Source organism: Erythrolamprus reginae, chromosome 1 (assembly GCF_031021105.1).
Source record: "Erythrolamprus reginae isolate rEryReg1 chromosome 1, rEryReg1.hap1, whole genome shotgun sequence".
NCBI lineage: Eukaryota > Metazoa > Chordata > Lepidosauria > Squamata > Dipsadidae > Erythrolamprus > Erythrolamprus reginae.
In genome coordinates this window covers 405,628,752-405,644,292 of record NC_091950.1, presented here as the reverse complement: position 1 = coordinate 405,644,292, position 15,541 = coordinate 405,628,752, and the positions used below count along the sequence as shown (strand labels likewise).

The 15,541-nt window shown below is 41.5% G+C and overlaps 1 protein-coding gene across 1 annotated transcript in view; it reads right to left on the bottom strand.

The window, feature by feature from the left end:
- SPNS2 (SPNS lysolipid transporter 2, sphingosine-1-phosphate) overlaps positions 1 to 15,541 on the bottom strand; it is a 242,699-nt gene that overhangs the window by 39,712 nt on the left and 187,446 nt on the right. Inside the window, exons 6-9 of the mRNA XM_070735225.1 lie at positions 13,197 to 13,339; positions 11,114 to 11,266; positions 7,697 to 7,886; positions 1,523 to 1,588 (exon numbers count right to left, since the gene is read on the bottom strand). Coding sequence (XP_070591326.1) covers positions 1,523 to 1,588; positions 7,697 to 7,886; positions 11,114 to 11,266; positions 13,197 to 13,339 — 552 coding nt within the window. The remainder of the gene's footprint in view (positions 1 to 1,522; positions 1,589 to 7,696; positions 7,887 to 11,113; positions 11,267 to 13,196; positions 13,340 to 15,541) is intronic.

Here is a 15,541-nt window from a genome sequence, read left to right as displayed (position 1 = left end):
TACAATTTACGCATGGTATGTCTGTCTGTATGTATGTTTGGTTTTTATAATAAGGTTTTTTTTAGTTATTTTAGTATTGGATTGGATTGTTACATGCTCTTTTTATCATTGTTGTTAGCTGCCCCGAGTCTATGGAGAGGGGCGGCATTCAAATCAAATCAAATCAAATCAAATCAAATCAAATCAAATCATAAATAAATAAAACTAAATCAGTGGTTCTCAACCTTTCTAATGCTGCAACCCCTTAATACAGTTCCTCGTGTTGTGGTGACCCCCAACCATAAGTCTAGCACCAATTCTCCCAACAGAGGTTTAAGCTGATTGGCAGGGAGGTCAGAGTGACACCTCCACTGTAAACGCCTGATTGGTCGGATTGTAAAAATATGTTCCCAGGCGCCAGAATAGAAGCTTTAGTTCCTAACACCATGGAAATTTGTTTTTCCCCATGGTCTTAAGCAACCCCTGTGAAACGGTCATTCGACTCCCAAAGGGGGCCCAACCGCCAGGTTGAGAACCACTGAACCAAATGGAAGTTATTTAAAGTGCAAGTTTCTTCCTAGTAACTTCGATGAGGAACGTCGCAATAGCCAGCCTTCAGGAGAAAATTAGCCATACTAGCTATGCTAATGAGACAGAAGCCACATTCACACAAACACATTTAAGCAGGCCAATTAAAGTCCTAGTAGCTGCATTTGCCCAACAACTAAACTTGATTACTTTTAATTAGATTAGTCTTCAATCTAATTTGTAACGAAGGAAATGCATTAATGCACCTAAGGGTAGAACAAGAAGCAATGGGTGGAAACTAAATAAGGAGAGAAGTAACTTAGAACTAAGGAGAAATTTTCTGACAGTTAGAACAATTAACCAATGGAACAGCTTGCCTCCAGAACTTGTGGATATTCCAACACTAGACGTTTTTAAGAAGATGTTGGATAACCATCTGTCTGAAGTAGTGTAGGGTTTCCGGCTTAAGCAGGGAGGTGTATTAGAAGACCTCCAAGGCCCCTTCCAACTCTGTTAGTTAGTTAGTTAGTTAGTTAGTTAGTTAGTTAGTTAGTTAGTTAGTTAGTTAGTAAGTAAGTAAGTAAGTAAGTAAGTTGTTTGTTTATTTATTATTTATTTATTATATTTATTTATTTATTTATTTATTTATTATATTTATTTATTATATTTTATTTATTCATTCATTCATTCATTCATTCATTCATTTATTAATTAGATTTGTATGCCGCCCCTCTCCGTAGACTCGAGGTGGCTCACAGCAATAATAAAAACAGTGTACAATAACAAATCTAATATTTAAAAATATCTAAAAACCCCATTATTTTTTAAAAAAACATACACACAAGCATACCATACATAAACTATATAGGCTTTGTTGTTGTTGTTATATAATAAGTTAGACTCATACTTGTAGTTCAAGCTTAGTGTTTGAGTCCAACAGTGGCCTGATTGCAAAACATACATATAGCCCTACACTAATAAATTAAATGCAAGTTACACTTCCATATCAACTTACCATAAGAATGTCAGCTGTGATGGCCCAGTTTGAAAACAAAAGAGTCTCACCAATAAAAATGCAGACCTGTGGTTGAAACATTAGACATATACAATTTACTCATGCAAGTTTGGGAAGTATCTCAACAATTTGGTGGTTCTTGTTTTAAAGACAGCATCCCCAATGTAACTGAATGCATGGCAGTTTACTGTTAAAATCCACTGAACCTTATCTGTGGGTTAAGGAGGAGACAGGAAGAGAAGGGCGTTTTTTATTTTATTTTACTTATTTGTGATTGTGAATTTTTTTTTATTAAAGAAATACTTATAAAACGTTTGTAGTTTTATAAGGTTTGTATACTTATATTTTTATATGTTTATAAGGAGGAAGCTTACCAACTGGTAAAAATTCTGTATATTTTTTTTTAAAAAAAGGTAAGAGGTCAACCATGGTGAGAAATATATTTATAACAGGAACAAGAAACTACCAAACATGGCTTATGGTTGGGATAAAGGGAGCTAGAATCCAGCAACATTTGCAACACCATATACCTTGTCTTACAAACTTAATTGGTTCTGGAATGAGGTTCTTAAGATGAAAAGTTTGTAAGACGAAACAATGTTTCCCATAGGAATCAATGGAAAAGCGATTAATGCGTGCAAGCCCCAAATTCACCCCTTTTGCCAGCCGAAGCGCCCGTTTTTGCACTGCTGGGATTCCCCTGAGGCTCCCCTCCATGGGAAACCCCACCTCCAGACTTCCGTGTTTTTGCAATGCTGCAGGGGAATCCCAGCAGGGGAATCCCAGCATCGCAAAAACGAGCGCTTCGCTGGCAACGGAAGTCCAGATGTGCAGTTTCCCAGCAAAGGGAGCATTAGTGAAATCACAGCATCGCAAAAACACCAAAGTCCTTGAAACCCCATCTCCAGACCTCTGTGTTTTTGCGATGCTGTGATTTCACTGAGGCTCCCCTCGCTGGGAAATCCCACCCCAGGACGCCAGCGAAGTGCCCGTTTTTGTGCTGCTGGGATTCCCCTGCAGCATCACAAAAACATGGAAGTCCGGAGGTGGGGTTTCCCATGGAGGGGAGCCTCAGGGGAATCCCAGCAGCGCAAAAACGGGTGCTTCACTGGCAACGGAAGTCCGGAGGCGGGGGGCATCCAAGCGGTGGTAGTGGGTTTGTAAGGTGAAAATAGTTTGTAAGAAGAGGCAAAAAAATCTTAAACCCTGGGTTTGTATCTTGAAAAATTTGTATGACGAGGGGTTTGTAAGACGAGGTATCACTGTATATATATACTTTCTTAAATTCTCAAGGTAGCTAACAATAATTCTACCAGTATAAACATGGAGATAAATACAAACATAAGCTGTAGAGCATGCTGGAAAAAAAGGGGGTTTGTAAAAAGAAAAGAAAAAAAGAACTCCATCAGGTCCTGAAAGGGAATCTGCCTTGATGGAGAGGAAGTTAAATATACAGGTAGATTACATAAAAGAGGGACTCTGGTTGCAGCTAAAGATATGCCAAACATTTCAATTTTACATTCTATTGAACTAGAAATGCAAAGTGGTGATTTTGAACGTCCTAGAAGCACTTGGAGCTCTTGAAATAGCTTTGTTTTACGTCACATTCAATAGTTTTTGTGTTTAGGCATTTTATTTTTTTTTAAAGCCATTTGGAGGTGTTAGTTTTGTTACCGGCAGGGCCATTTTGACTACAGAAGGATCAGCGCTCAAAGAATTGCATTAATAATGTACTGTATAAAGGGAACTTAATACATTGGAATAGAAACAAGGTCAAGGTAGTATATTAAGGCATCGGCTAAGGTCCATTTTCAAGTGTGGAGCCAAGCAAACGTTCCATATCCTTGGTACTCAACTGCTTTGAAATTAATTGAATCTGCTACTTAATGTATTTTCATGTGAAAATTTTGTCCTGGTACTTAGCATTGGCTTGGTGCTCAATTAACAAGCTAGAATTTGTCAGTGTTCGGTGCCTTGTGACATACTACATTATTCCTTATGGGGAAAAAATTGTTTGGTACTTACCAGTACTGTTTTGGGTATTCATCATGTCTCCCTGAACCGATTAACAATGAGTATCAAGGTACCACTGTATTTAGCACTGTCCTTTACTCTCCTCTTTGAGATTTGAAAGCAGGGAAATGAACTGGGTGTTCTATAGGTATTCTGAATTCATAGTTCCTGAGATTTAAAATGCCGGGGACAGAGGTGGGTTTCAGGGACAGGACGACATGTAGCTACATTGGTATGCTACATTTCAGCAGGTTCTGACCACTTCTGGAGAACCGGTAGAAGAAATTTTGAGTAATTCAGAGACCTGGTAGTGGAAATTTTAAATAGCTGGGGGAATTGGTAAATACCATATCTGACTGGCCCTGCCCTCATTTATTCTCTGCTTCCCGAGTCCCACTTGATTGGGAGGAAATGGGGATTTTGCTGTAACCTACCCCTGGAGTGGGGAGGCAGTAGAGATTTTGCATCATCTTTCCCCTGGAGTGGGGTGGGAATGGAGATTTTACAGTATCTTTCCCCTGCCACGCCAACCAAGCTACGTCCACGAAACTGGTAGCAATTTTCTTTTAAATCCTACCACTGGCCCGGAAGGCAATATATTGACTACTCCTGAAAACCAGGAGGCAACAGCCTCTACTCTGTCTTCTTCTATGTCAGGAGTGTCAAACTCGATTTCATTGAGTGCCACATCAGGGTTGTATTTAACCGGGGGTTGGGGGGGGGGGGCTGGCCAAGTTGTGTGCAGCTAGCTTGATGTCACTCATGCCAGGGAGGCTTGTGGTGGCCTGAGCTCTCTACCAGTGAAAGCAGGCTCCTGAGCCCCGTTTTCCACTGGGACGGCCTCCTGCAACCCTCTGCCAGCAAAAACTGAGCTTGGGAGGGCTGCATGCGGCCCTCCCGAGCTCCACTTTTGCCAGCAGAGGCACCATGGACTGGTCCTTTGTGTTTTTTTAAAAATAATTTTTTTAAAATAATTTTTTTAATAATAACAGATACACACTGCATAAAACTGAGATAACTTCCCCAGGCCTATACTGTTTATGTATGGTATGTTGTGTGTATGTTTTCTTAAATTATGGGGTTTTAGTTTTAATTATTAGATTTGTATTGTACATTGTTTTTTTTCCTATTACTGTTGTGAGCCGCCCCGAGTCTACGGAGAGGGGCGGCATACAAATTTAATAAATAAATAAAATTTAATAAATAAATAATGCACAGTGATACATGCTCCCACGGTCTGAATGAATCATGTTGGGCGGTGGGAGTACAGGCTGGTCCTTTGCTGTTTTCAGGACAATCTCATGGGTCAGATCTGAGCACCCCATGGGCCTGAGGGTGTTGAGTTTTACACCTTTGTTCTAGGTCACAGCCAGAAGAAATGTATGGACAAAGAATTACAGTGATAAAACCAAAAGTGGCTAAGGCGAAATGTATTTATTTCTTCCCCATTCTTCCCTAAACTTCCCCAGATCAATTACTTGGTAAAAGCATTTGCAGCATCCTGCAGACATGTGACTGCATTTCATGACTGTTTGGCCAAAAACTGACTTTCACTTCCAGTTTTGGCAAAAGTGTGCCAGAGTGAAATTATGGATTTAACCGTGGCATTTTCTTAGCATTTCCGAGTTCGCGGAGAGGGGCGGCATACAAATCTAAATAATAAATAAAATAAATAAATAAATACATTTGTTTTACAATTGCTGTGTTAATTTAAATCAGTGTTTCCCAACCTTGGCAACTTGAAGATATTTGGACTTGAACTCCCAGAATTCCCCAGCCAGTGAATGCTGGCTGGGGAATTCTGGGAGTTGAAGTCCAAATATCTTCAAGTTGCCAAGGTTGGGAAACACTGACTTAAATGACAATCACAAATAATGTTGTATAAATGAGTCAGTCACTTGATGGATCCATTTCCCGACCGTTAGGGCTTAAAATGGACAGCTATAACCTGAGGGATACATGCAGTGATGGGTTCCTATGGGTATGGCCAGATATGCAGAACCAGTAGAAATTTTTTGAATTTTTCCCTTTTTTTTCCTTTTGAGCTCTGGGTATGTTTTTCCTATCGCAGTAATTGAGGTTGAATGTATATAATTTTAGAAGAGCTATGCACGCGCCTGTGTGTGTGTGTACAGTTTATATAGTAGATAATTTATATTTTTGTGTGCCCGTGTGTAATATGTATGTACAGTAATACCTCATGATACGAACTTAATTGGTGCAAGGAGGAGGTTCATAAGACGAAAGGTTCGTAAGACGAAACATTGTTTCCCATAGGAAACAATGTAAAGTCAATTAATCCGTGCAACCAAAAAAACCCCTGCAAAAAAACGGCTTTCGGCGACTGCTGGGAAGCCGCGCGGCTGTTTTAAAAGGTGACAGCCGGCCTGGGGGGCTTCCCAGCACCCCCCCAAACCCGGGTTCGGGGTTCGGGGGGGTGCTGGCAAGCCCCCCAGGCCGGCTGCGACCTTTTAAAACACCCGCGCCGCGTCGCAGCTGTCTCCTGAAGCCGAACGCTAAAGCCGAACTTCCGCGTTCGGCTTCGGGAGACAGCTGCGAAGCGGCGCGGGTGTTTTAAAAGGTCGCAGCCGGCCAGGGGGGCTTCCCAGCAACCTTCCGAACCAAACCCGGGGTTCAGCAAAATTTTGCCTCTTCTTACGAACTTTGTTCGAGTTACGAACCGGCGTTCGGGAGGCTTCTGGGAAGCCCCGCCGCCCGGCTGTCACCTTTTAAAACAGTTGCGCGGCTTCCCAGCAGTCTCCGAACGCCGGTTCGTAACTCGAAAAAAGTTCGTAAGAAGAGGCAAAATTTTTCTGAACCCCTGGTTCGTATCACGAGTTGTTCGTAAGACGAGGGGTTCGTATCTTGAGGTACCACTGTACACATAAAGCATATAGTGTATACATAGAATTAAATAGCATATTTTGGATGTTTAGTAATAATAAATAGGTGGGGAAATTGTATCTCTTTAAGGCGAGGAGAAGCCAGGCACCCTAACCCAAAGCCTTGATGCGAGTGACGTCAAGTTGGCCACCTTTTATACCAGTCACATGACCTTTAAGCCACCCCCCGGTCACATGATCATCAAGCTACTCCCACACTCACAAAACAAGCCATGCCCACAGTGTGGTAGTAAAATTGTTTGCAGCCCTTCATTGGATATAGAGTGTTCCCTCAATTTTCGCAGGTTCGAACTTCGCGAAAAGTTTATACCACGGTTTAAAAAAAATATTAATTAAAAAATATTTCATGGGTTTTTCCCTATACCACGTTTTTCCCCGTCCGATAATGTCATATGTCATTGCCAAACTTTCATTCACCTTTAATAAATATTTTTTTAAATGAACTTTAATAAATAAACATGTAATAATGAGTAATAATCTAAATGGTTGCTAAGGGAATGGAAAATTGTAATTTAGGGGTTTAAAGTGTTAGGGAAGGCTTGTGATACTGTTCATAGCCAAAAATAGTATATTTACTTCCGCATCTCTACTTTGCGGAAATGCAACTTTCGCGGGCGGTCTCGGAACGCATCCTCCCGCGAAAATCGAGGGAACACTGTACAGTGGTATCTCATCTTACGAACGCCTCTTCTAACGAACGTTTTGAGATACGAACCCGGTGTTTAAGATTTTTTTGCCTCTTCTTCTGAACTATTTTCACCTTATGAACCCAAGCCGCTGCTGCTGGGATGAAGGGGTTTCTTTTTCCCCCTTTTTTGAAGAAAGAAAAGGGAGGGGCGGCTTGGAGGGGGAAAGAGTTTGCATTTTAAAAAGTAGGAGAACAGCGTGCTTGCACAGGCACTGAAAGGGTGTCTTTTGAAAAAAGAAAAGGAAAGAGCGCCCCCCCTTGCCTTTCTTCCTTCCCACTCACCCTTTAGCCTAGCCTTGCTTCTTCCACCCACCCCCTTTAGCTGCTCCTCCCTGCCCTCTGTTCACCTCCCTTCTAAAGTTTGGGATTTTCTTGAAGGATTTGCAGGCATTATTTGCTTTTACATTGATTCCTATGGGAAACATTGTTTCGTCTTACGAACTTTTCACCTTACGAACCTCCTCCTGGAACCAATTAAGTTCGTATCATGAGGTACCACTGTATGTGGAAAAATAAATAAAGGAAGAGAAATCCAACTTCAGCCTCCCCTTTTCCAGACTGACCACTTACATAGGCTCCTACAATGCTGTTCTTGGCTGCAACGAAAATCAGGCAGGTGAAGATGGCTGATCCCAGCATCCCGACAGCACAAACCAGAGGATCCGCTCTCTGTGTTTTCACCCGACACCACCTGGTAGCTCCAGCCCCAATGATGACGCCCAGAAATCCAGTGAAGCAGGTGATGGCTCCAAAGATCAAGCTAAGGACAAAGAACGATTCCAGAAATAAAAACCTTTGCTCATTTAGGTGTACTTATTTTTACACACAAGGCAGTAGGTGAGAGGCAGCGGGGAGGGTTGAATTAGCAAGGCAAGGCAATGAGTAAGAGGTGCGACATGGAAATTGATGGACTAAACCCCTCCAAAAGAATTCAGAAAACATTTGAATTTTTCTTATTGGGTATTTCAAATATTAAGTATAAAAAAGAAATGTATTATTTAATAATACATATATTGGTTGCGGCAATAATTACATTTGCGCAGAAAGGGAAAGATAAGGAAATACCAAAGGACACAGAAGTTTATAAAAAAGTTATGGAATGTGCAGAATTAGATATGATGACAAAACGCTTGAATAATCAAGTAGAAACAGAATATTATAAAGTATGGAATAAATTGTATGAATGGTGGGATTTTAAAAATAATATTACAAGTTAAACTAACAAGAATTTATAACTTTTTGAACTTATAGTTTTGAAATTTTATGTTAGAATTTAATAGTTTAAAAAAGGTTTACAGTAGAATAAATTTAGACATGCTATTTGCGATATTATATGTATTTTACAGATAAAGTAATTAATTAACATATAGAGTCAAATTTAATAAATATCTAATATAAATGTATATTATTTTTCTATTGAGCTGACTATAGTTAGGTTTATATTTTTTGTAGTAGTTAGACTTCTAAGATAAGCGGAGCAATGGCAGTTCCTTGAGTGTTCAATGTTGTGTGTCTTTGTTTGTCCTTTAAAAAAAAATTCAATAAAAATATTTTTTTTTAAAAAGAATTCAGAAAACAAAACAAATGCAGGATCTGGAGATCTTCAAGTTTCACGGGAATTCTAGATTCTTTCATAACTCATTGTTTTGTTTTTTTGTTTTACAATGAATGGAAAATTAAAAATATTTGCATTCAAGAAGTTTATTTAAAACTTACGATATCTGGACAAGCTATCACTCCATGTCTACATTCAATTGTTCTTAAATCACTCAACTTTCTCTTATCATTAAATAAAATATGAATCTCTGCCTCTCCTGCTAGTTGTGACAATAAAGACAGCAAAGGAGGACAAAAGTACAGAAGGAAAAAAATAAAAAATGTATGTAAAAACCACAATTTGTCAGCTGAAGTAATATGAACAGGTAGAATTTAAGATGAAATGTCTTGCATTTATTTTCTTCTCAGAACACAAAACACTGTCCTGGCGGCAGGAAGAAATAAAAATAAATAAATTCCTGCTTTTAAAATAAAATCTATAAAAAGCTTTGTGGGTTGTATTAAGTATTAAGACTGGATGCCTCTAGAAAGTCCCAAAGAACAACTTGAATTGAAAAAAAAGTACAGCAAGCTAGTCCTCATTTAGTGACTGAGTTATTTAGCCACCATTCACACGAAAAAGTAATTTTAAAACTAGTATTTGTCTTTGTGGGCATTTGCAGGTCTACAAAGAAAAACTTAAGTAAAATCATAAAAATATGGTATTTCATTTAAGTGACCATGTCTCTAATAATTGAATTACCAGTCTCAATATTGATTACTAAAGAAGGACCAACCTTCCTTTTGTTTCACCCGCAGCCTATGTTATCCTAGCAGGAAGGCTCGGTTTCTGACTATATGTGAAACCAGTAAAAGTCTTGTGGTCCTGTGGCCAACCAGGTCTGTTTGCCCAGAAGCACTCAAGAAGCAGAATAACGGAGAGGGACATGGCCAAGTGCCACAGCGATATGGAGTTTCCCGCGGTCCGCAGGGAAATCCTGAATCCATGTCACCTGTGGACCTGGTTCAGTTGGAACCAGGTCGGAACTGCCTTGGAGGAGCGGTAAAGAAGAGGGATGCTATCAGCAATCTGTTTGGGGTTGGCCGTGGTGGGCTGCTGCCTGGATGGGGGGGAACGCAGTGGGGGTAGTGAAAATGGAGCTCTACCCCAGAGCACCCAATTTGCACCGAAAGATGTTGAAAGAAAGTGCAGGGCATCCTGCATAAGCCACGCCCACAGTGTGGTAGTAAAAATTTTGGTAGCCCTTCACTGGGGTTGGCAAACCCCACAGAGAACTGGCGGCAGTGGAAATCGGCTTGCAAAAGCCGTCCAAGCCACGGTGGCCACAAATGCAAAGTTTGATTTGTATTGAAGATCGGAAGACACCTGGAAAGAGAAACAAAGAAAAGTGCTGGAGAGATAAAGAAGAAGACTAAAACTTGTGCTGGTGAATTATTTAGCTGAATTGATGTTTGGGACTTTTTTTTTGCTGATTTCAAACAGGAACAAAAAGACTGGGGAAAAAATAAAGACAAAGCAACTACTTAGCACCAAATCTTACAGTAAAAAAATATTAAAGAAGGCCGTAGAAGCCCAATGTTTGATGACTTTTATATTTGATCCTTGAATTAACTTTGAAGCAAATAATTTGATCTAATAAAATTGATTTAATTAAACATCGACATATTAATTAAAAGAAAATAGAATTGTGGAGCTAATGAGGAGTGCCACCTGCTGGTTGGAGGAATTACTACAGTGAAAGAAATTTGTGGATGCTTATACAGCTGCTGCCCTTGAATGTGATTTAGGCTATTACACTACTGTTTTAAAGTGATAATATTTATTTATTTATTTATTTATTTATTTATTTATTTATATATATATATATATATTTTTTTTAATGCCGCCCTTCTCCTTAGACTCAGGGCGGCTTACAACATGTTAGCAATAGCACTTTTTTAACAGAGCTAGGCTATTGCCCCCACAATCCAGGTCCTCACTTTACCCACCTCGGAAGGATGGAAGGCTGAGTCAACCTTGAGCCGGTGATGAGATTTGAACCGCTGACCTTCAGATCTAAAAGTCAGCTTCAGTGGCCTGCAGTACAGCACTCTACCTGCTGCGCCACCCCAGCTCACATAATATATGCATATTAAGGTATATGTGATATTATGTATGTCCCATATGGAAAAAAAATTACAAAAAAACCCAAGAAGCAGAATAACGGCCTTCTCCTGCACTTCTCTCATTCCTTCTGGCTCTTGGTGTGTTCATGCTTGCTGTCTTCGAACGCAGCAATTCCATTTATTCATTTAAAATATTGTACTGCCCACATTTCCTCTGGAGGTTGAGGGCAGCACCTGCTATACCATAACACAATTACAGCCAACAGTATATGAACATATTCGGAGGAAATATTTTATAGCTTATGAACGTAGAGAAAGTCTCACCTGTCTTTAGTCCCACAGGGCTGTGAAGTGCAAATCTCTGCTGTTTTCTGAACAACTTGGGCCCGATGCAGATAAACAGGGAACCACATCCCCAAAGCTCCGGTGGCAAAGGAAACAGCAGAGGTAGCCAGGGACGAAAAGACATAACTGCGACTGAAGACAAAAGGGATTTGTAAGTCAGTAAAGGAGTCTTTGTTCAAAAGAGCAGAAGAAAGAAGCCAGATCTGCCCAGGAAACTATCTGATCGTTCTTACTCATATACAGTAGATCAGAAATAATCTCAAAACCTCTTTCCAGAGTTTGATAGCTATAATTCATAACTAAGCAGCTATAATTAAGCACAAAGAAGATGGAGTCAACCTATTCTCCAAAGCACCTGAGGGCAGGACAAAAAGCGATGGAGAGAAACTAATCAAGGAGAGAACCAACCTAGAGCTAAGGAGAAATTTCATCACACAACAACTAATTAGTGGAACAATTTGTCTCCAGAAATTGTGAATGCTCCAACATTGGAGGTTTTAAAGATTGGACAACCATTGACTGGACAACCATTGGACAGTGATGGTGAACCTATGGCACGGATGCCAGAGGTGGCACGCGGAGCCATATCTGCTGGCACGTGAGCCGCTGCCATAGCTCAGCTCCAACATTAGAGAAACATCTTTCAGCTGTGGCGAGGGGGGCATTCGCCCAGGTTCACCTGGTGCACCAGTTGCGACCCTATTTGGACCGGGAGTCACTGCTCACAGTCACTCATGCGCTCATCACCTCGAGGCTCGACTACTGTAACGCTCCCTACATGGGGCTACCTTTGAAAAGTGTTCGGAAACTTCAGATCGTGCAGAATGCAGCTGCGAGAGCAATCATGGGCTTTCCCAAATATGCCCATGTTACACCAACACTCCGCAGTCTGCATTGGTTGCCGATCAGTTTCCGGTCACAATTCAAAGTGTTGGTTATGACCTATAAAGCCCTTCATGGCACCGGACCAGATTATCTCAGGGACCGCCTTCTGCCGCACGAATCCCAGCGACGAATTAGGTCCCACAGAGTGGGTCTTCTCCGGGTCCCGTCAACTAAACAATGCCGCTTGGCGGGACCCAGGGGAAAAGCCTTCTCTGTGGCGGCCCTGGCCCCCTGGAACCAACTTCCCCCAGAAATTAGAATTGCCCCCACCCTCCTTGCCTTTCGTAAGCTACTTAAAACCCACCTCTGCCGCCAGGCATGGGGGAATTGAGATACTCTTTCCCCCTAGGCCTTTACAATTTTATGCATAGTATGTCTGTATGTATGTTTGGTTTTTATATTAATGGGTTTTTAATCGTTTTTAGTATTGGATTATTATTGTACTCTGTCTTATTATTGCTGTTAGCCGCCCCGAGTCTCCGGAGAGGGGCGGCATACAAATCCAATAAATAAATAAATAAACATGCATGTGTGTGCTGGCCCGCTGATTTTTGGCTCGCACGGAGGCTCTAGGAGGGCATTTTTGGCTTCCAGAGAGCCTCCGAGGGGATGGGGGAGGGCATTTTACCCTCCTCCAGCTCCAGGTAAGCCTTTGGAGCCTGGGAAGGGCAAAACAGGCCATTTCTGCCCTTCAGAGGGCCTCCAGGGGAGTTGGGGAAGCTGTTTCTGCCCTCTCCGGGCATTGAGTTATGGATGTGGGCACTCGGCATGTGCAATAGCGTGCGTGCACACTCTTTCAGCACCCAAGGAAAAAAAGGTTCACCATCATTGGTATGGGATTTCCTGCTATTGGACTAGAAGACCTTCCAACTCTGTTATTCTTAATTTCTACCATAAAACTGCAGCTCCATAACAAATGAGGACGATGCAAAGGAATTAAAAGTCCTCTTGGGAAAGGCAGTTATCATTTCTGTAATATACAAGGCACTTAACACATCAACGATGTTGACATCACACTAAACAGTTGCTGTCATCAGTAGCTTCATGAAAAAGAAGCTGGAGAAGTGGAATATTGTAGCATTTAAAAAAAAAATGTTACTCTCGGTTGTCTGGCTTTGCACCCGTAAAGTATCTCAAGTTGGTTTCTAACAGAGAAAAAATTTAAGGGTTGCCTTACTTTCTTATCAAGGCCTTCATATCCCTCAGCCAGGAGGTCCGAGCCTTCAGTTGCGCCCCCAGTTGTTCAGCATTGCCTCTTTTAGCAGCTGGTACAAATATTAAGATAAGCGTCCCTGTGATCATACCTAAAAGTGGAGAAACCTGGAAAAGAATGGGGGGGGGGACAGCTGAGAAAATAGCCCAAAGCGAATGACATCACATCAAAAACTGAAGATGACGGAACAAGATTCCTAGATTACAGCAGAAATTCATCTCTCTGATTCGCCTCCTCTAGTTTTTCTTGTAAAATAAAAAAAAAATGCTGCCTTGGGAATTGCAAAAGATAGATTGGAATGGTCTGAATTGAGGTCTGAAAAGTCTGGAGGGCAATTTATTTATCTCCATGCGTGTCAGCTTATTTATAGCACTTGAAAAGAAGGGGTATACAGGCAATCAAATCATTTTCAAACCAGCCTTTTTTATTTATTTATTTATTAGATTTGTATGCCGCCCCTTTCCGTAGACTCGGGGCGGCTCACAACACAATAAAAACAGTTTATAACAAATCTAATAATTTACAATATAAAATATTTTTAAAAACCCATTATTAAACAGACATACACACAAGCATACCATACATAAATTGTATAGACCCGGGGGAGATATCTCAGTTCCCCCATGCCTGACGACATAGGTGGGTTTTAAGGAGTTTGCGAAAGGCGAGGAGGGTAGGGGCAGTTCTAATCTCTGGTTGGAGCTAGTTCCAGAGAGTCGGGGCCGCCACAGAGAAGGCTCTTCCCCTGGGGCCCGCCAACCGACATTGTTTAGTTGACAGGACCCGGAGAAGGCCCACTCTGTGGGACCTAATCGGTCGCTGGGATTCGTGCGGCAGAAGGCGGTCTCGGAGATATTCTGGTCCGATGCCATGAAGGGCTTTAAAGGTCATAACCAACACTTTGAATTGTGACCGGAAATTGATCGGCAACCAATGCAGACTGCGGAGTGTTGGTGTGACATGGGCATACCTAGGGAAGCCCATGACTGCTCTCGCAGCTGCATTCTGCACGATCTGAAGTTTCCGAACACTTTTCAGAACTTCTAGAAGTGAATTGTCATTATATGAGGGTTCGTTAATTGGGATAGAGGTGGTAACAGGTCATCCAACGGGGTCAGTTTGGTGACCTAGATGGCTCAAAACCTGGGCATGGCTTAGGTTCACTGATCTGTGTGAACACAGATATTTTACATAATTTTGCTGGTAAGTGAAAAGGAAGGGAGCCTAGTATAGATCTATTTCGACCTTGCTATGGTCTCGTCAGCTAGACATACCCCTCCTGGGATTTGAACCTGTAGCGTTCTGCATGCAAGGCAGAATATTAACCTCTGAGCTACAGGCTCACTTCCAGATCAGCTTTTAATAATAATAATTTATAATAATAATAATTTATTGGATTTGTATGCCGCCCCTCTCCGCAGACTCGGGGCGGCTAACAACAATAATAAACACAACATGTACAATCCAATAATAAAAAACAACTAAAAACCCCTATTATAAAACCAAACATACTCACAAACATACCATGCATAACTTGTAATGGCCTAGGGGGAAGAGCTATCTCAATTCCCCCATGCCTGGCGGTATAAATGAGTCTTGAGTAGTTTACAAAAGACAGGGAGGGTGGGGGCAGTTCTAATCTCCCTATTTTCTCCATGTCACATATATAATCTCATACAATATCATGCCCTCCTTCACTTTTTTCCAAACTCGTAAAAGATTCCATACAGCATAGCCAGTTTGCCCAGGAAGTTCTACCCCACTATCAAAAATTATATAACTATATTGACTCATTATATCCCCCAACAGCAAAGTCAACAGCAAACAGGTAGTCTTTGTTTAGTGACTACAGCTGGACATGGAAACTTGGTCATTAAACAAATCACTAGCTCAGTGGTGTCAAATTCAAGGCCCGGGGGTTGGATCTGGCCTATGAAGTGCTTAAATCTAGCCCACAGGAAACAGCAAAGGACTGATCCGTGGTGCATCTGCCAGTGAAAATGGGCTCCCAAGCTAAATTTTCAGCTGCCTTGGCTTCCTGCAACCCTCTGCCAACAAAAATGGACCTCCCAAGCTGTTTTCGCTGGCAAACGGTAGCAGGAAGCCATCACAGTTGAAAATGGAACTCAGGAGCCCGTTTTTGTTGGCACAATGTAGTTACAGCACGAGTGATGTCAAGCTGGCTATGCCCACCCTGGTCATGCTCCCCCCCACCGAAGTCAAGCACAACCCTGATCCAACCCTCAATGAAACTGAGTTTGACACCCCTGAACTTGCTAAATGACAACTGTAACTGTGCTTATAGTCTT